Source organism: Phacochoerus africanus, chromosome 9, assembly GCF_016906955.1.
Source record: "Phacochoerus africanus isolate WHEZ1 chromosome 9, ROS_Pafr_v1, whole genome shotgun sequence".
Taxonomy (NCBI): domain Eukaryota; kingdom Metazoa; phylum Chordata; class Mammalia; order Artiodactyla; family Suidae; genus Phacochoerus; species Phacochoerus africanus.
In genome coordinates, this window is record NC_062552.1 from 49330434 (window position 1) to 49354173 (window position 23740).

The 23740-nt window shown below is 52.7% G+C and overlaps 1 protein-coding gene across 1 annotated transcript in view; it reads right to left on the minus strand.

The window, feature by feature from the left end:
- The window catches only part of RASGRF1 (Ras protein specific guanine nucleotide releasing factor 1), a 123085-nt gene extending 99870 nt beyond the window's left edge, over positions 1 to 23215 (minus strand). Inside the window, exon 1 of the mRNA XM_047797156.1 lies at positions 22743 to 23215. Coding sequence (XP_047653112.1) covers positions 22743 to 23018 — 276 coding nt within the window. The 5' untranslated portion in view covers positions 23019 to 23215. The remainder of the gene's footprint in view (positions 1 to 22742) is intronic.
- Between the last annotated feature and the right edge of the window lie 525 nt (positions 23216 to 23740).

Genomic DNA, 23740 nt, shown 5'->3' on the forward strand with positions numbered 1-23740 from the left:
GGGATCGAACCTGAAACCTCATGCTTCCTAGTCAGATTCGTTTCCATTGTGCCATGGTGGGAACTCCTCACTTCATCTTCTAATAAGCAGGCTATGGGTGCCAGGAGAGCTGGGGAACATGCAAACCATCTTCGGGGTGGGAGCCACAGGGCCTGCAGTGCTGGCATCTGGAGGAGCCGTAGCCACAGGTGAATGGGAACCTGGGGAACCCAGACATGGTCCTCAGGACACATTATCACCTCGTTGGAAATACCCCCATCCAGGGAGTTAAGCGTATAACCCCCATTTAACTGGGGAAGCAGAGGTAAGCGCCAAGGTTGCCCAAGGTCACCAGCCAGGAAATGCAGCTGAGCCAGGACTTAGGGCTGCTCTTGGCCCAAGGGTGCTTCTGCTGCCCCAGGCGGCCTAGACTGGAACAGAAGGGTTTGTAATGACTTCAAAGCAGTGTGTTCCCTTTGCGCTTGTAAACCTTCCCCCTGACATCTGGTTTATACAACCAACGTTGCCCGACTGACTAGTAGAAAGTGTTCGCTAAGGGAAAGTAAACTTCCACCCAGCAATTCTGAGTCATCACAAACCCTGACTTCGGGCAGCTGAATGAATGAGACTTTGCTCTACGTGGGAATCGGGGGGTGGGATGGGGGAGGGCAGGATGCAGAGAGAGACAGAGGAGGGAGGGCCAGAGAAATAGAGAGACAGAAGACAGAGACACAGAGACAGAAGGAGGACGTATAATCCACGGGGCAAGATCAAAACCCCACACGTATGGAGAGAAAGGGTGAGCTCCAGGAAGAAGTTAAGAAAAAGGGAAGTTGGAGAATTGAAGGAGACTGGATAAAAATGTCAGGTGCAGAGCTCCCATTGTGGCACAGCGGAAATGAATCCGACTAGGGACCATGAAGTTGCGGGTTCCATCCCTGGCCTTGCCCAGTGGGTTAAGGATCCAGCGTTGCCATGAGCTGTGGTGTAGGTCAAAGATCTGGCTCAGATCTGGTGTTGCTGTGGCTGTGGTGTAGGCTGGCAGCAGCAGCTCTGATTAGACCCCTTGCCTGGGAATCTCCATGTGACGCGGGTGCGGCCCTAAACGGACAAAAAGACAAAAAAAAAAAAAAAAGTCAGATCCTCTAACCCACATGAAGAAAAACCTAACAACTAACCAGCGACATGGGAAAGGGAAGGCTCCTGTGATCTTGGGAGGCTCTACTGAGTGCCTGGCACCGCGCAGCCACTGTCCTGTGCTCCCTTGGGAGCCTAGCCACCTGCAAGGTCAGTGCCTTGACCCCCACTTGACAGAGGGAGCTGAGTTTGGAGGTGTGGGGCGGCTCATCCCTGAGCCAAGCTGAGACTGGAGTCCAGGGTGGACAGTGGTTTGGCTTCTTTGTCATCCAGGGCTTTTCTAATGCTCCTTGCTGTTCTCTTCACCATGATGGACAAGTGTGCACCCAGAGTGAAGTGGGGGGCAAGTGGCTTCCTGGGTAGAGAAGCCGCTCTGGAAACGGGGTCTGATCTGGTGTCAGTTCTGCAGCTGACCCAGAGTGTGGCTTGAGGCAAGTAAGTCTCATTAGCTTTGTCATCCTCAGCTTCCTCATCTGTGAAATGGGTAGTTAGATAGACAAGGTGGGCTTTAAGGTCTTGAGTTCCATGAAATCTCTCTCTTCTTTTTTTTTTTTTTTTTTTTTTCCCCCCGGTCTGTTTAGGGGCCTCACCCATGGCCTATGGAGGTTTCCAGGCTACGGGTCAAATCAGAGCTACAGCTGCTTGTCTACATCACAGCCACAGCAACGTGGGATCCGAGCCATGTCTTCGACCTACACCACAGCTCATGGTAACGCTGGATCCTTAACCCACTAAGCGAGGCCAGGGATCGAACCTGCGTCCACATGGATCCGAGTCAGATTTGTTTCTGCTGAGTCACAACAGGCACTCCCTATTTTTTACATAGCCATCCACAGTATCTATCAACTTAGCTGCCTACTTACCTATTGAGAGGGAGGAGGGGAGAGAGGAACCAAGACAGCATGAATGAGAAAGAGTGACTTGCCTTGGAGCTCCAGATAGGCCTTGGGTGGTTCCCCATCTCTCCCCACAGCCCTCAGGAGGTTCCAGGTGTGGTTCTGGCCTGGCCCTCTTCTGTCAGGTTCATGTGTGCAGCCCTGGCATAGCCTGAAGGTCCAGGTGTGGCATTGCATGCTGGGATCAGCCAGGGACACACAGGCTGGATCTCAGGGGGTGCCAGTCTGGGGAGGGGGTGTCTGTGGGCACCCCCTCCCTTCCTCCCTTATAGGACTGCCTTCTCCCCAAGGCCCCTCCTTCCATGGAGGCTCACAGACCTGGCTGCCGTGTGGGCCTTGGACTGCTCAAGGCCAGGGCTGGGTCAGTTTCAATGGGGGCATCTAGAGCCCACACAGAGCCTGGTATTGAGTGTGGGCCAACAAATGGCTGGAGGAGGAAAGAATGAACAGACATATGAATCCTACATCCCACGCTGAGGCTCAGATGACATCTCCATAAGGTGCCCAGGAATCTGCGGTCCTCACTCCCTGGCTCCTGTGAATATTAATGGTAACACTGCACGGACCCTCCGAAGCACCTGCTAGGTGTGGGCTACACACCTGGTGTGGCTGCTCCTGGGGCACAGGCCTGAGTGCGGCAGGTGCTCTGTTCATGGGGAGGGGGTCTGAGACTGCTCTATTTTTCAGCACCAACATAAGCTCACCCCCAAAAGGCAGAGCCTGGGAGGGGGGAGCATTGTGGGTGATGGGGTTTTCTCTGTGCCACCCTATTTTCCCCCTTTATTCTGCTTCCCGGTTGGCGTGGAGAGATTGGGAAAACTTCTCTGGAGAAGGAGGTTCTGCTGCAGCAGTAAGATGGGGAGAAAAGGAGGGGTTTTTGGTATGCCTGGTGGTGTGAGAACAGCAAAGGTTATGCATGCTCAGAGGTTTTAAAAGGGAGGGAAGGCCAGGATTGGAGATGGGACAGGAGACAGAGAAGGGACTTCTTATTGCCTCCTATTAGGTCCTTGAGATTCCCCGAACTGAGAAAAGCCTTGGCCTTCTGCCCCTAGTCGCCTGATAACATGATGAAAACTTCACACGTTCACAAATGTTACAAGATTTTTGTAGCAATGGAGTTTCTGTCATGACTCAGCGGTAACAAATCAGACAAGAATCCATGAGGACTCGGGTTTGATTCCTGACCTCGCTCAGTGAGTTAAGGATCCTGTGTTGCCATGAGCTGTGGTGTAGGTCATCACAGACACAGCTTGGATCTGGCATTGCTGTGGCTGTGGTGTAGGCTGACAGCTGCAGTTTAAATTCGACCCCAAGACTGGGAACTTCCACATGCCACAGGTGCAGCCCTAAATAGAAGGCCCCCCCCCCCCCAAAAAAAAGTAAATTTAAGAAAAAGATTATCACAGCAAAACCCCATATACTACTACCTAGATTCCACCATTCACACTTTATGGCACTTGCAGAAAATCACAGCCTTTTATGAGAGGCTCTCAGAGCACATTTAATCCAGCTGGGAGGTTCCCCATAGCGAGTTGGGACTGAAAGACACCCCAAAAAGACAGTGGAGGCCTGTGGGTGGTGACAGTGGGGAGGCCTGGGAATAATACCTTGGGGGCCTTACTTTTGCTTGGGAAATGCTTGGGTAGTAACTTCTGCTGAGATTGGTAACTTCTGGCTTCTCTTGTGTTTCCTTAACTTCTATGGATGCGAGGCTGGGGCTGTGATATTATGTGCCCTGTGGATCTTCTGGGACTTTGGAGAAAACACAAGGAATAATCCAACAAGGAGTCCACCCTCTACCCAGGCCTGACCTGGGCGGCCCCCTGGCTGGGGCAGAGCATAATGAGGGGAAAAGCCTTACTTTTTGTGTGGGGTTAAAGAAAAGGGAGAGGATCCATTTGGAGGAATTAATAATTGAGTGGGGAGGGAATAGGGTGGTGGTTCATATTCCTACATGGCTCTTTTGTTTGTTTTGCTTTTTAGGGCCACACCCGCAGGATATGGGGGTTCCCAGACTAGGGGTCAAATCGGAGTGGCAGCTGCAGGCCTGCACCACAGCCACAGCAAGGCTGTATTGGAGCCATGTCTGGAACCTACACCACAGCTCATGGCAACGCTGGATCCCCGAACCCACTGAGTGAGGCCAGGGGTCGAACCCACATCCTCATGGATACTAGTCAGATTCGTTGCTGCTGTGCTACGAGGGGAGCTCCCCTACGAGTTTCAGATGATAGTAAGTGAAAGGAGTAGGTGGTACCGTGTGATCTGGGGAATGCTGTTGTTGGTACTACTCCCCGGCTATGGAACCTCGGGCAAGTTGCTTGGTTGCTCTAACCTCAGTTTCTCCATCTGCAAAGTGGCATGATTGGTGTTCCCTTCGTGACTCAGCAGAAGCGAATCTGACTAGGATCCATGAGAACGCAGGTTTGAACCCTGGCCTCGCTCAGTGGGTTAAGGATCTGGTATTGCCGTGAGCTGTGGTGTAGGTCACCGACACAGCTCAGATCCCACGTTGCTGTGGCTGTGGCGCAGGCCAGCAGCTGCAGCTCTGATTGGCGCCCCCTAGCTTGGGAACCTCCATATGCCTCGGGTGTGGCCCTAAAAAGACAGAAAAAAAAAAAAAATGGCATGATTGTTTGGAGAGTCAAATGAGATAATGCTGGTGCCTGACAGCAAGCAGACATCCAACACGTGTTTGCTATATGTTTTATTTTATTAATATCTTTAAAATCATTTCCCTTGGAAAGCCTGGTTGAATGGTACAGCTAAACCTAATTCAAAACAGGTGGCTTCTTGGCGTGTCTGTGCTGCTGTGGGGTTGGAGTAAAAACGTGATTATTCTTCAGGCCCTGACCCATTTCAGAAGCTCAGGGCAATGTCAAAGAAACCACTAGCGCCGATCGTGGATGACTGGAGGTTGCACAGGAGCATATCAAGGAACAGGGTGGTCCCTCCTTAGGACCCTCCTCCCAGCCTTTTTTTTTTTGTCTTTTTGTCATTTCTTGGGCTGCTTTGGCGGCATATGGAGGTTCCCAGGCTAGGGGTCCAATTGGAGCTGTAGCCGCAGGCCTACACCACAGCCAGAGCAACGCGGGATCCGAGCCGCCTCTGCAACCTACACCACAGCTCAAGGCAATGCTGGATCCTTAACCCACTGAGTGAGGCCAGATATTGAACCTGCAATCTCACGGTTCCTAGTCGGATTCATTTCCACCGAGCCACGACGGGAACGCCTCTCCTCCCATTCTTTATTGGCTGCCACCACCCTACCCACTCCTACCCCTGGGTGCCAACCCTCAACCTGGGCTGCCCACACATGCGCTGTGTGCACAAGAAGAAAGCGTGCAAGGCAGAAGAATGTTGCCCTAGAGATGCTTGAGACTGAAGCTCTGCCTCAGCGATGCCCTCAGGACCTGGGGCAAGGCTGTGTCTCATCGCTGTGCCTCTGGCTTGGATGCTCTAAGAAGAGCTCCCCCTCTTGGTTCTTGGAGCAGGGAAGATACGAGCTCCCCTTCTCTCTGGTTCTTCGATCTTGTTCTCTCCATTGCTGTCTCCTTTTGGATCCCTGCGCCTCCCTGTCCCTTTCTCCCTGGGTCTCTGATTCTGCCTCTCTCCTCTCCCCCCTTTTCCTAGCTTCCCCCTTCTGCACAGCATGTGAGGTCATCGGGCCAGGGCTCATGCACCAGTCACAGAAGCAGCGCCACCCCTACTGGGACTCTGGCTTTCCCTTTTCTTTCTTTCTTTTTCTACTTTCTTTTTGGCCACACCTGCGGAAGGTCCTAGGCCAGGGATAGAACCTGCACCACAGCAGTGACAGTGGAATCTCAACCACTAGGCCACCAGGGCTCCATAGCTTTCCCTTCCTCCTGCTCGGGCTGGTGGCTGACTGCACCCAGGGTCAGGGGCTCCTCTTTTCCTTGCTCCCTGCCCAGAAGCCTGGACCCATGTCCCCTGTCCATGACACCCTCTATCCCCTTCCTAAGCTCTTTTCTGGCTGGTTCAGGTGTGTTTGAGGACAGTCTTTCTTGATGCTGGAGAAGTGTGATCTGCAACTGGGGCCTGGGTTTAGGAAGGCAGCAGAGGTCCCTGGCCTGCTTTGGTTCCAGGCCCTAGGCCCCAAGGCCTTGGTGGGGCCAGCCATTCACTGGAGCTCTGTGATAGCCACAGAGACCCAGAGTGCTCCACCACCAGCAACTGTCTGAGGACCCCATGTGGTTGGTGGTCTAGGAGGTGACTGGGGTGTTTATGGGGGTTCTGGATACTGTCAGTATCAATCCTTTCTAGGGAGGAACAGTGGCCCTGGGTACGAACTCCAGCCCTTGAGACGGCCCCATAACCTCAGCTAGTGTTGGATCAGAGCTCCGACAGATGCCAGGTCACCCTTGAAAGCTGGACCTCCCCTGAGCTTCCCCAGAGGTACTTGTACATGTTGAGGCCAGAGGTGGCCCCCTACACAGTGGCAGAGTGGACACCTGGCTCCAAGAGGGGCTGCTAGAGCCACTGTGATGAGACCAGGACCACACCTTGGGCATAACCAGAATGATGCCAACCAACCAGAATTGCCCCAGAGCTTCTCCATGTCTGGAGAACTCACTCAGAACAATAGGTGGGCCTCAGCAGGACCCCGGGACCTGAGCTGCACCTGCCTCAACACTGTGACCGTGTGGGTTCCTGGGGATCTGGTTGGACCCCTCTTCAGAAGAGCAGCACTGTTCTGGAATCTGCCCTGGGGACACTCTCTGATGCTGTCTGATGTGCCACATGTTCCCCCAGCCCCATCCTTCCCTGTCCAAGCCGTCATCAACTTGTAATGACTTTTGTCTTGTCTTCCCTGCTCCAGCAGAGTCTCCACCTGGGCTGCCCATTGGAGGTTCCTGGGACCTTAAGACAACATGGGTGCTCAAAGTCCCTCCTCCAACCCCGTAAAGCAAACGTGGGAGCAGGGGAATGGGGGGAGGGGAGGTTTCAGGCACTGGTATTTTTCAAAATCCCCCAGCTGGTTCTACTGTTCAGCCAGCGCCTGGGGGCCCTTGAGACAGAGCAATGTCTGCAGCAGAGGCACCTCTTTGCCCCCTGCCCACCCTCCCAGGTTCTCCTAGAGACCCATGGCCCTGGCAGCTGCCTGGAGCAGCTGAATACAAGGGCCCCAGGAGTCACCCATCCAGGAGTTCCCAGTTATCTGGAACGATGACAGGGAGAGACCAAATCAATGAGCTGTGTGTGTTCTCTAAGAAAGCACAACTATCTCAGAAGGACGTGGGGAGGGGAGACCACGTGACTAGAGTGGGGCAGGGGGAAGTGGGGCAGAGGGATGGTTCCTGGTCCAGGCCTTGGAGACCAGGACACATGTCCCTCCTTGGGTTCCATTAATTAACACTGTAACTCTTCCAAGAGTCCTCCTTTTTTTTTTTTTTTTTTTTTTTGCTTAAGCTGCTTTGAAAGGGCTCCGGTGCCTCCCAAATAAATGATTCCTGACCAAGAATATCCCCAGAGCCTGGCGCTATGCCTCAGCCTGGGCATGGAACAGCCTTCATTTGCTGAATGGGTGACTGAATGCATTTGTCACCATGGCACAGGAGCCCAGCTTATTAATTAATTGATTAATAGCAAAAGCCACAAAGCAGGTGGCACTGAATTTGCTTCTCAGGCACAGGCGGGTGAGCTGGCTGGAAGGGTATGGGCACGGGCTTTTCATGAACGGGGCTCTCTTCAGGGAGAACGGGAGGCCCACTCCCCTCATAAAGGCACTGAGTAGTCCTGCAAAGAAGGAACCTCTTCCAGAACTTATACTACCATCTTGTTTTCTTTTTTTCAGAAGATCTATCAATGTTAAAAAATAAAGAAACAAATCATGTTCTGGGGACCTGGAGACCCTGGAGTTGTGGCACATGTCATGCTTGGAAGTCTCCAGACCTGGGTTTAGATGGTTTAGATTTATTACTTATTATTCGGCCTTGGCATCTTCAACGTGTCCCTTCCCCTTCTGAGGACCCATTTTCTCTTTCACAAGAAGGGGAAGATATTACCCACCTCACAGGGTTGTTTAGAACAGATAATGTGGAAAGCTCCTGGTTCATAAAAGTGCTCAATAATGCATTTTTTTTCTTTCCTTTTTAGGGCCACACCCATGGCATATGGAAGTTCCCAGGCTAGGGGTCGAATCAGAGCTGTAGCTGCTGGCCTATGCTACAGCCACAGCAACTGGGGATCCAAGCCGTGTCTGCAACCTACATCACAACTCATGGCAACGCCAGATGGATCCTTAACCCACTGAGTGAGGTGAGGGATTGAACCCGCATCCTCATGGATACTAGTTGAATTAGTTTCCTCTGTACCACGATAGGAATGCCTCAATAATGGCTTCTAAACCAATCAAATTGTTTGAGATGGGTCTAATCAACCTATCAGTGGCCAATTACTAGAAACACACACACACACACACACACACACACACACACACAACCTGTGCTTTTACAAGCTGTGCACGAATTGCCCCTAACATTCATGCCCATTGGAACCTGAGAATAAGACCTTACTTGAAAATAGGGTCTTGGCAGGTGTACTCAAGGTAAGATAAAGCCATTCTGGATCAATAAGAAGAAGCCTTATTCCAAAGAGGGAAATATGAACAGAGACACGTAGGGAAGCCTCGGGAAGAGGAAGGCAGAGATCGGAGAGATGCAGCTCCAAGTCAAGGAGTGCCAAGGGCTGCCAGCAGCCAGCAGAAGCTAGAGGCAAGCAAAGATTCTTCTCTGCAGACTTCGGAGGGACCATGGCTCTTCGGGCATCTTGGTTGCAGACCCCTAGCCTCCAGAGCTGTGAAAGGATAAACTTTCGTCGTTTTAAACCAGCTCCCCTCAACGACAACAAGACAACCCACCTACATGTAGGTGTACACACACGCAGAAGAGGCACGGGAGAGGCTCAGAAACTCAAGCCTCATAGCTGTGTGAAGCTCAAAGGATTATGACAATTCAGCAATTTAGGGCATTCTTTGCATCGCTTTCAGCTCCTGTTTCTTTCTCATTCCCGATATTCAGCAGGTCACCAAGTTCTCTGCTCTGGATGTCTCTGGAATCCTGCATCCTCCCTGCTGTGTCTGCTTCCAGGCTTCATTATCTGCTCCCTCAGGCCTCCCTGCCCCTGGTCCTGCCCCCGCCAGTTCATCCTGCTTGACCAGAATCCAGGCCCACTCTCCCATCTGGGCCTCTGCTCACTGCCTCCTCGGAGAGTCAGGTGGGCTGGGGTCAGCTGCAGGATGGATGGCATCACTCTTGGTCCACCCCACCCCTTCCCCTCACTAGGTCTACTCTGGTGTCCTGGGCAGGCAGAGTCAGCTTCTCCCCCAGTTCAGTCCTGGCTCCTCCGTCCTGGTCCATCTTTGGGACCATGGTCTCAGCTGGCTCTGTTGCTCATTTAGTTCTCTCTGCCAGAGGCTGGCGAGGTCCCAGGGCAGAGGAGGCTATGCTAGAGGGAACCGTGTGTGTGTGTGTGTGTGTGTGTGTGTAGATGGTCTGGCTGGAGTCTATTTCTCCCTCAATAAGGGGCCATCCATCCAGGCTCCCCATCACCGAGGTCCCTTTCCCACTTCTCACCACTGAGATCCCAGGGGAAGCCCCTCTCTTCTCTGACTCTTGTGGGAGAGAGGTCTGGTTCTGACCCAGGCCAGGCCACCCCAAGAGTGTGCTTGGCCTCCTCTCACCAATTCTGCAGCACAGTGCATGTCCTGGCTGCACCCACCTGGTGCCTGGTACACAGAGGGGCTTCACTAGGTATAGCACGGCCCAGATGGCCCTGCTCAATGGAAGTGCTGGTCTCTGCTGGCCCCCCAGGTGCCCTCACACCATTCCAGAAAGGACCTACCTACCCCGCCCCATTCACATCCTCCACCTCACCTGATGTGGCTCTACGAAGGGTCTGGACCCTATTTTATGACCTCTTTCCCGGCTCTGAGTCACCTCACTTTGTCCTCTGCCCCTGAGTTCTCACGTCTCAGGCTTCCAGGGGCCTGGGGACTGCACCACGACTTCTGCTGGGCCCCTGGGCTGAGGCCTGTCTCACCCCCGGTCTCCTGTGGGCTGCTAGGAGTCCCAGGGCTGAGTGCTCTTGCCAGGGACTGACCTCCTGGATGCCTGACCGCTCGCTCATCTGTACTCCCAGCTGGCCCTCTAGGGATGGGGATGAAGGAGGTGGGACAAGTAATAGCAATGTCAGAACTTAGGAGCCCTCCCTCTCAGAGTCAGCCTTGAACTAGGCCTGGCTTGACCCACAGCCTGGGGGCCTGTAGCAGGGAAGCCCTCCACGCTTCCTCTGCTGAATGGTCTGTGTTTTAATGTACCTTACTCCAGACTTTAGGAGCCATAGCCACAGGGGCTTGGCTGGTTTTGCATGAACTTCTTTCAATCTGTCATCACAGCTCAATAAGCCTACCCTTCCCCCTTCCATCCACAACCTCTCTAGACACTGGCTGAAAGAAGGAATAAACTCCAGTCTGGACATGTCAGCCTTTCAGCTTCTGTCAAAAATCCAGTTAGGTTGGGATTAGTTGATGCAAACCACTACATTTAGAATGGATAAGCAATGAGGTCTTGCTGTATAGCACAGGGAACTATATCCAATCACTTGTGATAGAACAAAATAGAAGATAATATGAGAAAAAGAATGTATAAATATGTATGACTGGATCCCTTTGCTGTACAGCAGAAATTGACAGGACATTGCAATCAACTATAATAAAAAAACCCCAAAAATCCAGTTAGAAATGACCAGTGCACAAAAGTATTTATTAATTGCAGCTCTGTTTGTAATGGAAAAAGTCTACAAATTACCCAAAAAGTCCCTCCAGAGGAGACCAGCTAAATAGACTACATTCAACACAGCACATTCAACACAGTGAAATACTATGCAGCTGTAAAAAAGGATGGAAAAAAAGATATAGAAAACCACCTCCACAATACAGTGAGGTGTAGAACAGAGTTTGTAGTATGTTACCATTTGCATAATTATACATGCATGCCTATATCTACATATATTTGCATATTTTGCACGTGTAATATTTCTAGAAGAATGTATAAGCAGCTGGTAAGATCAAAATCTTTTGGGCAAGTGAATTGGATTGCTGGGGTCATCAGTGGAAAAGAACAACATCATTGTATACTTTTTGGTAACTTGAATGATCACCATGGGAATATATTACCAATTCTAATGCTTTAAAATAAAAAGCAGTGGCTAGGAGTTTCCTGGTGGCTCAGTGGGTTAAGGATCCAGCATCGTTACTGCTGTGGCTGAAGTCGCTGCTTGGGTTCAATCCCTGGACTGAGAACTTCCACATGAGTGGACATGGCCAAAAAAAAAAAAAAAAAAAAAGCAGCAGTGCCTTTTTGAGAGAGCCCAACTGACCATCCACTCCCCAGGTTCTCCAAGTTGTACCCTGCACTATCTGCTCACACTCCTCTTTTCGACCCCAGCATTGCAGCTTTCTGGACAGTGAGCTTCAATGAGCATGCTCAGCCTGCCATGGGAGCCAACGAGAGCTGCTGATGGGTTGGGCCCCTATTTTCACAGTGATTCTGCCCTTGAGGTCATCATCACTTCCCCACCATCCCCCTTATGCAAGCCCCTAGGACACAAAAGCTCTCGCTTGCTGAAAGGCACCATGTCTTTCCAGGAGGCCATGCATGTCCCATAACTAGCTTGTTTCCCTTTTTGCTCAGGAAGCTCTCAGATGTAATTACTTGCCGCTCCTCATCTGTGCCCACATGATATGGGCTCTCTGTATGAAACACCAGCCCCTTTCTGTTTCCCATAGCCTGCAGTTCTGACCAGAGGTGAGAGGATCCCAGGTGACAACCAATGGGGCCAGAGAGCAGGGAAGGCTCCCTGCTGGAGAAAGAAGGGAAGGGCAGCAGCAGGCCCAGAGCAAGGGGAATAGGCATGCGCGAATGCTGCTTGCCTGATGAGGCTCTGCCCAACTATTTCACTAATCTCTTAAGAGGCAACTAAACAAAGTTGGTTATATTTCACTCATATAATCTGACAGAGGAAAAGTCAATCTAGATCACGTTAGTCCCGGGAGTTCTCGTCATGGTTCAGCAGAAATGAATCCGACTAATACCCATGAGGATATGCGTTCGATCCCTGGCCTTGCCCCGTGGATTAAGGCTGGAACGTTGCCGTGAGCTGTGGTGTAGGTCACAGACTTAGCTGGAATTCTGCAGTGCTGTGGTGTAGGTCAGTAGCTACAGCTCTGATTCAACTCCTAGGCTGGGAACTTCCATATGCCTCAGTGTGGCCCCAAAAAAAGCAAAAAAAAAAAGATCATGTTTGTCTGAATTTCTAGATGGGTTTTTGGAATACTGGCTAAGGTTGCTAAGAATTCATCCATTCGCTCTTCTAAAATTAATCCTTTTCTGTCTTTTTATTTATTTATTTATTTATTTATTTATTTTTATTTTTCTGTCTTTTTATTTATTTATTTATTTATTTATTTATTTATTTATTTATTTTGCTGTGACATATGGAAGTTCCCAGGCTAGGGGTAGAATTAGAGCTTCAGCTGCCACCCTGCACCACAGCCACAGCAACACCAGATCTGAGCGGCGTCTTTGACCTACACCACAGCTCACGGCAACGCTGACTCCTCAACCCACTGAGTGAGGCCAGGTATCGAACCCACATCCTCATGGACACTAGTCAGGTTCATTACCACTGAGCCACAACGGGAACTCCTTAAAATTAAGTTAAAGGTTTGAGTAGCATTTCCCAATCTGAAAACAAATCAAAATTCAACTAGGAAGTATCTTCTTGAAAGTGATTCTTTTTCTTTCAGGGGAAAGAAGTTATACTAGCCTTGCTGGATTAGTAAGTTCTGGTCTTTAAGTATGAATTGTTGAACTTGACCATTGGCCTGGACATCCACTGACCTTCACAACCTAGAGCTACGAGGCCTGACATTTATTAGCAGTGAGCACTCGGGGTCTGGCACAGAACAGATACTCAGGTATTTGCTGAGAGATGAGCTCCATCTATCTGAGCTTTATCTGCCAAATAAGGATTATCTCTTCCCTGTGCAGAGCTGCCACAACAGCAGGGTCACTTTGGTGGTTACACGAAATGCTAAGCACGAAAAGGATCTGTAATCCGTAAGCTGCAAAGGTGCTCGATCTGAGTAGTGGCTGGATGAGAAGGTATGGGGTCAGCACGAGGGGCTTTCAGGGAATAAGAACTTGACACTCCTTGCCATTGCTCACCCAGCCCAAGAGATGGGATGCCCCAGAAGCTGTGCTGTGCAGTCCTTGGCATGCAGGTGCTGGGGATGGTTTTTGTGGCTCAGGGCAAGAGTAGGCTTCAGTGATGCGGTGACATGGCCGGGATGGGGGTGATGAGGGGACCTTCGGTGCTCTTGGAACTCTCCAAATTCAGGCCTTTGTTGCACTGTTGTTCTACAGCCTCCTCAGACCTGGCCTCCTGCCTCCAATGGGTCTTGCTCCTGTCTGTTCTCACCCTGCCATCATCTGCTAACACAGAGATCACAGCAGAGCCATGCGCTGCCTTGCCACCGTGCTCAGTAACACACACACACACACACACACACACACACACACACACACACACACACACACACGCTTTAGGGGTCAGCTCTGCCTCTCCTGCAACCTACATTTCCTGTCCTACTTGTCCTTTTCTTGTGGAGCCTCCCTGATGCCCCAGGCTGAGGGGAGATGACCCGGTAAGTGTGGCACAGCTTGTTCGGCATGGCTGCTGCCTCCTGTCATTTAACCCATTGTGATGGGCCTTTGCCTGTCTCCTAAGCTACTCTGTGTGTGTGTGTTTGCATGTGCACACACACAATGATCAGACTTGCATTTCGGAAAGGGGCCTGGCTGCAGAAAGGCACGTGGATGGGGGAACACAGTGGATGCAGGGAGACAGCCGATGGCATGAGTCAGGTTCTCCCAGCATTTCTGGAGCCCTGCTTTCAGGCACGTGGTCGGTCTGCACTTCCCCACTGCCTCTGGCCAGAAGCCACGTGACTTGCCCTGGAGTCACACTGAACTGTGATCAGGGTGGGACAGTTCTAGGGGGAGAAGCTTTATGAGCCAGGGAGAGATCTGCCACACTCCCTCCCTCAGCTGCGGTGGCCATGGAGGCCGGTGTCAGGTGAATCTCTATCAGGCTGGACCCCTGAGCCATCACAAGGGTGCCCTCTTGCCACCCGCATGGGACATCAAGCCTGAGCAAGAAATAAACCTCTGATGTGTTATTGGAGATCTGGGGTGGTTGTTACTGCAGCATGATGCAGGCCATCCGGACCAGTACACCCGTTCGGAGGCCCCCACCTAAGTCCTGATGAGAGATGACGGTGGCCTGGACTAGAGCAGTGGAGGAAGAGGGGGATCTGGGTGGATGGTCTGAGAGAGATTTAGGAGGTGAAACTGACAGGACTGGGCGATAGCCATTTTTCCTCTTTTAGGGGCAAGCATGCTCGGACGTTTTCAGAAACCCATAGCTCTGTGACTTAAGATTCTATCTTTACATCCTATCTTTACCTCCAGGGTCAGCACTCCGCGTTGACTCACTTCAGACCTGCCAGAGACCCAGGTGATCTGGGGTATTACTTTGTCGAGGAAGAGCCTTGTCATAAAGGTGAAAGCTGAAGCCATAACAGTTACGTCGTATTGATTAGTCTTGTGCTGGGTCTATTGATCAGTGCTGTGATGGGGCTTTACAGAGAGCACCCAGTATAACAGTCAGAACAGAGTTGCAAGGTAGCTTATGCTATGGTCCCCATCTCACAGATGGGGAAACTGAGGCTCAGAGACCTTCCCAAGCTAGGAGGTGGTGGCAGAGCCAGGATCCAAAGCCAGTCTGTTTGGCTTGAAACCCATGGCTCTTACCTCATGCTGCCTCATTGCCAGAGGCAGAGTAACACCTCAGTGAATGAGCTGGGAGTCGAGGTTGCGAGTTTGCGGGGTTGAGCTCTCCTCTCTGAGCAGGGTTTGGGAAGTGGGGGTGTCCCAAGGCTCGCAGCTGCTCCCTGCATGACAGTTGCCCTCACAGAGGTGTCTGGGTGTTGGCAGTGTTCTGGGCCCTTGTCAACTGCACGCGTCACCAACGCTCCTGCATAAACATCAGGGGGTTGAGTCCTGTTCTTGGCTCCAGGCTCCTTGTGCAGGCACGCGCTCCAGGCTCCCACAGATTCCAGGGAAACTGGACTGTGGGGTGTGGATGTCTGCCCTGGGGAGTTTATTCTCGACTCCTGGGATTCCAGGTGCAGGGTTCTCACCCAAGCAGAAACAAAAGCCGTTTCACAGAAGTCACTGGCGTGGCGGTGGCATCATTTTGCTTGCTGTTAATTCTTTTTTTTCCCCATTCATCTTGGCAGAGGATGGTACATTCAAACAGTCCCTCAGCCCAAGTTTTTATGCTGTGCTTGTGGAAGGAGGGCTCAGGTTTTAGAGTCAGGTAGACCTGGGTCCACAGGCCAGCTTTGCCATGTATGTACTCTGGAACCTCGAAACTTACTGTCTCTGAGCCTCAGTTTTGTCATCTCAAAAATGGGTTACCAGTGATCACCTCACAGGGCTGTTGGGAGGATTAATGGAGGTACTGTATGCAAAACATGCACTCTGGTGCCTGGTACGGAGTTAAGAGCTCGATAAATGGTATTTATTGTTACTCAGTATTTTTGGTCGAGGGTTTTGATGTGTTCTGCTATAAGATTTTCTACATCTAAATCTGCACTCATAACATGGTAGAGCTGAAGGGCATTTTGCAATGACTTTTGGCCAAGGTCAAACTTTTTTAAAGCATCAATAAAGAACAAGTCTTTCCTTAAATTAAAAAAATTATTTTGGCTGCATTTACGACATGCAGAAGTTCCAGTACTAGGGACTGAACCTGCATCACAGCAGAGCCACAGCAGTGACAATGATGGATTCTTAACCCACGGAACCACCAGAGAACTCCTAAAGATGAAAGCTAACATGGAACTCTGATATATAAAGCAGTTAAAAGTGAGACTGCTTGGACTGATGTGTGTGTGGGGGGGTTGTCTCTGATGGTAGCCCCTAAAGGCCCCCACAGAAATCTCAGGGTGCCTCAGAATGGCAGGAAAACTGCAGATTAGGGGAGCTGTCTGACTTGTTCACAGGCTCCGGGAGGGAGAAGGCTCAAACCCGACTTGTGCTATGCAGCCTTGATGAACCCCCCCAGGTCCTGTCCTCCCTGTGACGGGGAAGTGACAATACCTGCTTGGCAGTGTTAGGAAATAGCCTGGAGTGTGGACACACCAACAAGTTCATCTTCACACCGCTGGCTGCACTTGGAGAAGAGAAAGCACGGGCTGACAAGCCAAGCCAGGTTGCGAAAGCATTTAATGAAGGCAGATCCCAGAGGGACCCCATGAGGCTCTGCCTGGCTGGCATAGTCCTCAGCTTGCTGGGCACCTGGAGGCGGCACCACTTCATTGCAGGGCTCCCGGCCACAAGGTGGCCACCTGGAGAGCGTCCCAACATGCCCTCAGCACTTAACCCCACTTGCCTTTGGGGCTTCATTCAGCTCTGTGATCAGTATCCTCACCATGCTTGGGGGGCGGCCAGGGCCCTTTTCTGCCCTCAGGCATCTCAAACTTGACCTTCCCCGAGATGAGACAGATAAGACTCATCATTCCCCACTGCCCTCAAGCCTGCTCCTCCTCCACTTTTCTCTTAGCTGGTGGCATTGCATTCACCCGGGACTGGCTGTTAGGTTCCATCCCATCCAACTGAAAGGCACGTCCCGCCAGTTCTCCACCTGAGCATTTCTCAATAAAGTCTTTACTGTAAAGACCCTATAAAGCCTTTCAGGGCTTCCACATCTCTCACCAGGCCATTAGTGACAACAACCCCCTGATTTGTCCCCCATCTCTGCCGGCCTCCTGTGCTTGAACAAGTTACCACTTCTGAGCCTCGGTTTTGCCATCTCGAAAATGGGTTTCCAGTGATAAGCTCACAGGGCTGCTGGGCTGAGTAAAGGAGGACTGGATGTAAAACATGCACTTTGGAGCTCACGTTCTAGAGGGAAGGAAGACCCTTCACAAACCACCAGCCAAATACATCAAGGAATCCCAGCCTGATGGGTGATATGGAGGAAGGTGAGCATGCAGACCATGCCTGCGATGGGGGACTCGGGGCTACTCCAGCTCCCAAAGTAGGGGGGAGGGCAGGCCTGGGGAGGTGACTTTCAGGCTAAGATCTACAAGGAGGCCTTAGGAGGAGAAGTTGATGGCTAAAGGCTGGGGGGTGTCGGGGATCACTCCAGGCACAAGGAGCAGCTGCTGTAGAGGCCTTGAGGTAGGAGACTGGAGGCAGGTGTAGGGTGAGGAAGGAGGGGGATGGGAGAGTGGGGCAGGATTAGGGGGGCAGGGCAGGTGGAGGCTGGAGCCCACTGGCTCCTCCAGGGCATGCTGGAGAATTTGCACTTTTTCCTAAAGGCAATGGGAACCGGTTACACTTTCAGGGGCTTAGAACAGGATTGCATTTGCCCTTTAGGAGCTCCATGCTGAGGGGGCACTGGGGTGGGGTGAGGTGAGTGCATCCAGTACATCAAGGCTGACACTGTGAGTTCCTGGACCAAAGCAGGGGCGGGGGAGACAGTTCGGACTCCTTAGGACTGAGAATTCCTGGCATTTAGTGATCACGGCAGTGTGACGCTAAGGAGAGCTCCCTGCTCCACTGTGTGCACTTTGAAAACAAAAATTAAGTTTCCTTTTTCTCTGGATCCACAGGACCTAGCAGGGGCCTGGCCCCGAGAGCCAAGATGTTTACTGCATGACAAATGGCAGTGAGATCTCAGTGCAGGCCTAAGTATGGAGAGTCTGCTCCCGACCATTGATCCACTGTCTCCAAGCAGAGGGGCAGCAATTTGGTACTCCCTTGTCCCAGCTAAGGTGAAATGACTGAGCCTCTTCAACCTCATTTCAGCGCTAGAAATACCTGGGGAGCCGGGTGGGGAGATGGGTAACTCACACAGTTAACCCTGGGGCCTCATGCCTGACAGGCTGGCCCTGCTCTGGAATTAGGGGAGCCCTGCTGGTCCTTCCACGGGTGGAAGCATCAACAATCTGCGTCGCTGGTATCCTGTGTATGTGGACAAGGTCCCAGGGCTCTCTGTTGCTTTAAACTTATTCCTCTACATTCAGGTTGGTTTTTCTGATTGGCTGAGAGACTAAATGTGCTACAGCAACAGGAGGATGTGTTTTGCGGTGAAGAGAGTGCAGCTGCAGAGAAAGCCAGGGAACATGTCAGCCACGGCCTTGCTGGGTGGTACTGATAAGACTGCGTCCTCCTCTGTAAACCAGACACCCTAAGCCGTGCCCTTAGGGCTGTTAGTAACACGTAGCCACCAGGCCAACCAGAAACGTGTCATGTGAATGAGGCTCAGGACAAGGGCTGTGTCTTGTCTCCAGGGAAAGGCACCCATTGGGTGGTCAAAGGTACTCCAGGGACCCCCCCCCAGAACCTGAAGCCTCTGTGCACATTGGGACTGAGGTTCTGGCTGAAGGGATCTGTTGGTGTCCCTTCTATTCTAGGGGAATCAGGAGGGGCCTGGGGGGTGGGGTCTACATTTTCCCCTCTGCTTGGGGGTGAGGGCCGTGCTGGGGTTGGTTTGGTCAAGTCTCCCACTGAGAAGCTGGAACCAGAAGCTTTATTTCAGAAGGCTGGCAATGAGAATACGAAAGGCCAGTCTGGGGTGACTCCATGCCAAAGCAGGGCAAGAACACTAAAGGTCACTCTCTAGGGAAGCTGAACCCAAATTCTAAGTCCAGGGTCCCTGGGCCTTCAGTGTATGTGCTGAAGGGTTAGAGGAGAGGAGGTCAGGACTGAGCAAGCAGGGCCCAGGCCAGGGTGCATGGGGTATGTGCAACGCCAGGGGGCACGGGAGCGTGGTTGTGGCCCTCTGCCTTCAAGAGGCTTTGGGATCCCAGGCCAGAGCCCCAGGACACTGGGGCTGCAGCAGATGCGGTCAGACCAGTGCACAAACAGCCAGAGGAGAGCACATCATGTTAGGATGGGTCTGGGCTTCCGGAGCGCCTTGCATATCTCGAATGAGAGCTTCTTCACAGCTCGAGGTGCCATCTTTATCTGTGTTAATCTTCCCTGGGGGGCGGGGAGTGTGACGTCCAGCTGCTCAGGCTTATGATACAGCACAGGGCCTAGACTGGTGCACAGTCAGTCCTTAGGACGTCAAATGCAGAAATAACAAGGATACACCAATAAGTTCAGCTCAGTAGGTATCTCTTGTGCACCTACTATGTGCTTCCTCCATCATTCCTGTCACTGGGGTGGTTCCAGCCAAGACTTACTTCTTATTCCTTTAGGAACCATCCCTGGTCCTTCCAGGTGGAAGGTGCCCTGCTTTGACCTGGCTAAAATTGACATCCTGCTAAAACCAAGTCTCCGCTAGCTCCGCCAGTCAACCCGACAACCACTTTGAGGCCTCCTAACATGGGCTCTCTGTCCCATGCCCAGTTGGTGTTGTGTCAAGACTTCCCGGGGTTTGCAAGACGAGTCCAGTCACAAAATGGCCTGGGGTTGGGTCTCTCGTGCTGTTGCCCTGTGGGTGCCACGGGGGCCCCCAATTCTAGGAGAAACATGGAGCACCTACTGGGGCCAGTCATTTTATTCAAAGATTTAAAAAAGAAAAAGGGAGCTCCCTTCGTGGCTCCGCGGTTAAGAAACCTGATGAGGATGCATGAGGGTGCAGATTTGATCCCTGGCCTCACTCAGTGGGTTAAGGATTCGGCATTGCTGTGAGCTGTGTGTAGGTTACAGAGGCGGTTCAGATCCCATGTGGCTGTGGCTGTGGTGTAGGCTGGCAGCTGTAGCTCCGCTGCAACCCCTAGCCTGGGAACTTCTGTATGCCGCAAGTGTGGCCCTAAAAAGCAAAATAAATAAATAAATAAAGCTATACATTCTTCTAGACACATGCAGGCCAAAGCAGCAGGATTGACTTTTCCATATGAGCCAAACTCTCACTCTGGAGTCAAACGGAACGTTTACATAAGCGTGTGAAACAAAGCGCAGGTCTGTAATACAGGTCACGGGTCTCTGACTGTTGGTGTTCTGGGGAAACGGCTCAGGCCACACGTGTACACTATCAACTGATTTTGCACCCTTGTCCCTCCTATAATCCGCTTTGAGCACGACTCAATACCCGAGTCAAGAGCTGAATGATTTAGAATCAAGGTACGATCGCATTTTCAGGACGCCTTAGACATGGAATGAAAGCTAGGTTCAATTTTACTACTGACTTACTCTGTGATGTAGGCAGCTCTTGTCCCAACCTGATTTTCAGTTTTCCCGTCTGTAAAATGGGAGGGACGGGCTGCACAAGCTCTCTGAGGTTCCCTTTAGCATTAACACATTGTGTCAGGCCTTTATTTTCTGCCAGGTGCGTATAATTCAAACTCAACTAAGACTTATAATATCGAACTAAAATGGATGATGGGCATACTTCTGTGTTTTATTTTGTTTTTATTTTTTGCTTTTTAGGGCTGCACCCACAGCATATGGAGGTCTCCAGGCCAGGGGTCGCATCGGAGCTATAGATGCCAGCCTGTGCCACAGTCACAGCGACACCAGATCTGGGCTGTGTCAACATGGGATCCTGAACCCAATGAGTGAGGCCAGGGGTCAAACCTGCAACCTCATGGTTCCTAGTCGGATTCATTTCCACTGCACCATGACAGGAACTCCCTGTGTTTGTTTTTTTGGCTATGCCTGCAGCACATGGAAGTTCTCAGGCCAGCCATCAAACCCACACCACAGCAGTGACCTGTGCCACTGCAGTGACAATGCTGAACCCCTAACCTGCTGTGCCACAAAGGAATTCTTATGAGCATACTTCTGTATACACTATTGGTGTTCTCAAAACCCCAGAAAGATAGATGTTATTATCTCCATTTTGTAGATTACAAAATAAAGATTCAGAGAAGTTTAGTGTGTTAACTGAGGTCACACAGACAGGAAGATGCACAGCTGTGATTCGGTCTCAGGCCTGTCTCTGGCTTTGTGTCTAAGGGGCTGACAGCAAACCCTATGAGCGCAATAGCAGCTCTGCTTCCTCCACCCTTCTCTCCCTGCCTGCCTGGGAGCTCAGTTCTGCACTCTGGTGTAGGTAACCAAAGATGGGCTCCCACTGGGGCTGTAGGCCACTGGCAGTACAGGTGGACTTTGGTGGGCAAGTGTAGGTAATGTTCTGGAAGGCTAGTGAAGGAGGTTATCAAGGGTTAAGGGAGCATCTCTGGCCCAGCCTGAGTCTGGCTGTTCCAGGTGAGTCTTCCAGGCCCCTAAGGAGCTCTCTCTCTCTCACTTTGCTCTGCTCTGTGATTTGGGAGCCCCTACCTGCCATGTGGCTTTAAACCCCCACCCTCAAATGTCCCCCCCCACCCCCGATCCACCTTTCCCAGCCCCAGAAATCATCTCCCAATCCCTGTGAGCTGAGGGCAGGGAAGGAAGGGATGAGCTGCAGGGACTGAGCTCTGATCTCTCGCTTGACCATTATGAGGGTGACTTCAAGGATGTTTTTATTTCAGCCAATTCAATCACCACCAGTCTACATGCAATAACGGCTTTCGAGACCTCAGTTATCTTCTCAGAACCTTAAGGGGGCCTCAACTCCTGGCATGTCCCTGGGCAAGTAAATTTCTCTCTCTTGGCCTCAATGTCCTCAGCGAGGCAACAACCAGCTGGCTGGGTCCCCGTGTGCACCACAGGTGACATTTTAGCATCCACTATCTTTACCTTCCCAGAGGCAAAGGGACGGACCAGAAGCCTTTGGAGAGTGCCTCAAGCTTAAAAATTGCTCTCTCCCTGTCTGGTGTTCCCACTTCGCAGCCGCAGGTGCTAGCCCTCCCTCTACGCCAAAGGCGCACCCCCGCCTCGCCCAGGCTCCTGGCAGATCCAGGCCTGGCCCTTTAGCCTCGAGGCTCCGGAAACGCTAGGGCAGCGCTAGAGCGGCGACTGCGGCGGCGGAGGCGCAGGGGGCGGGGGAAGAGAGAAGCGCCCACTTGTCCCGCGGCCTCCGCAGCAGCTCTGGCCGCAGCCCCGGCGCGTCAGAAGGGTCCCTGGCAGCCCTCGCTTTGTTGCTGGGGCCTGTGGCCGGTTGGGAGTTCACTACCAGTCGATGGCACCGCACGGACCCCTGCAGCCCCGCAGCCCCCCAACTTGGCAGAGCTAGCGCAGGCTCCTCTTCGCTTCCAGCCGCGGTGAGGTAGGGGGCCTCGCGGGCGCTCGGACGCCTCCATCTCGCCCTTTCCGTGCCTGAGCGCGGGGAATTACGCCTCCCAGGTTCAGGGCTCTCCCCGACTGAGCGGTGGGAGTGCAGGTGGGCAGCACCATTTTTGACTCCAGGCGGGTCTACCTGCATTGTTTCTGTCTGGTCCGCCGGACCCCATGCCTCGCCGCACCTCATCTCCCTCCGCATCTCCGCGTCTTAGCCACTCTGCGCCCGCCTCCCACCGAGCTCGCGGGGTGAAGGGCAGCCGCAGCCCACTCCCGCTCCCTGCCCGCAGTCCCTGCACCCTCTGGCCACTGCGGGATCACCGCCGGTTTGGGCCAAGCCACCCCTCTCGCCGGTGGAGCGGAAGGTGCCGAGAGTAGAGGGACTAAAGTTAGGGCGGGCTGAAGGCCCCGAGCCCCGAGGGCCGCGGCCCGGGCGCTAGGAGGTCAGACGCGGCGGTGGCCTCACCTGTTTCTCCAGTGGCTCCTTGGCTGATAGCGTAGGCTTGGGGGAGGGCGCCCGGTCGCAGACGCAGCCCTCCAGCAGGTAGAGCCCCGATGGCCGCGAGCTCGAGTCGCTCTCGAAGTAGAAGAGCAGGTTCTGCAGCAGCGCGAACCACTTGGTTTGCCATTTTGTGTTGTCCGAACTCCGCTTGCTTAGGTAGCCTTTGCGCGTGCCGTCCTTGCGTGCCAGCAGTCCCAGGGACGCGACGTGGCCATCGTTCAGCCGGATCCCCTTCTGCATGGTGCTCGGAGGCCAGTTAGACTCCACGCGCTTACATCTTCTCCGCGCGGCACCCGGCAGCCCCCGTCCGTGCGCGCTGCGCGCTGCCCGCTGCCTCTCTCTGGCGCTCGCTGGCTCGCTCCTTCTCACGCTCCCCTCCCCCCGCAAATCTCTACACTCCGGGATCTGGCACCGAGCCGCGGCTTCTGGAATCCAGATGTACCATTCCCCGCCAGAACGTCTTCTCCGCTCCGCAGAGCCCCCTGGCCCTGGAGATACCACCCGACCCTCCCCCGGCGCCGGGCAAACTGAGGGACTGGCGAGCTGCGCGCTGGCGAGGGGCAGGCGGAGTCATGTGACGCCGAACCCTCGAAGAGCCCGTTTCAGCAGCGCGGACAGGGACACACGCACGCAGCCCGCCGAGGCGCAGAGCTGCGCGCAGGCTGCACCTTGGCGCCTCCTCCCCCTCCCCGGACACACACGCGCGCACGCACAAACACAAATCCTGCCTCCCTTCCCCGATCTCGGCTTCTCCCCTTCGGGTGTTAAAAGGCAAATCAGATCAATTTTCGTTTAACCCAATAGAACCCCGGAGGCTGGCCATTCCGGGAGTTTGCGTCTTTGCGCCCCGCCGCAGCGCAGTGTAGACCTGGGGTTAAGTCCCATTTGTCATTTTCTACTCCAGAGGCTTCTTCCTGGTACTTTATTTTTCTAATCCGAGGTGGATGGAAGAAGGTGGGTGG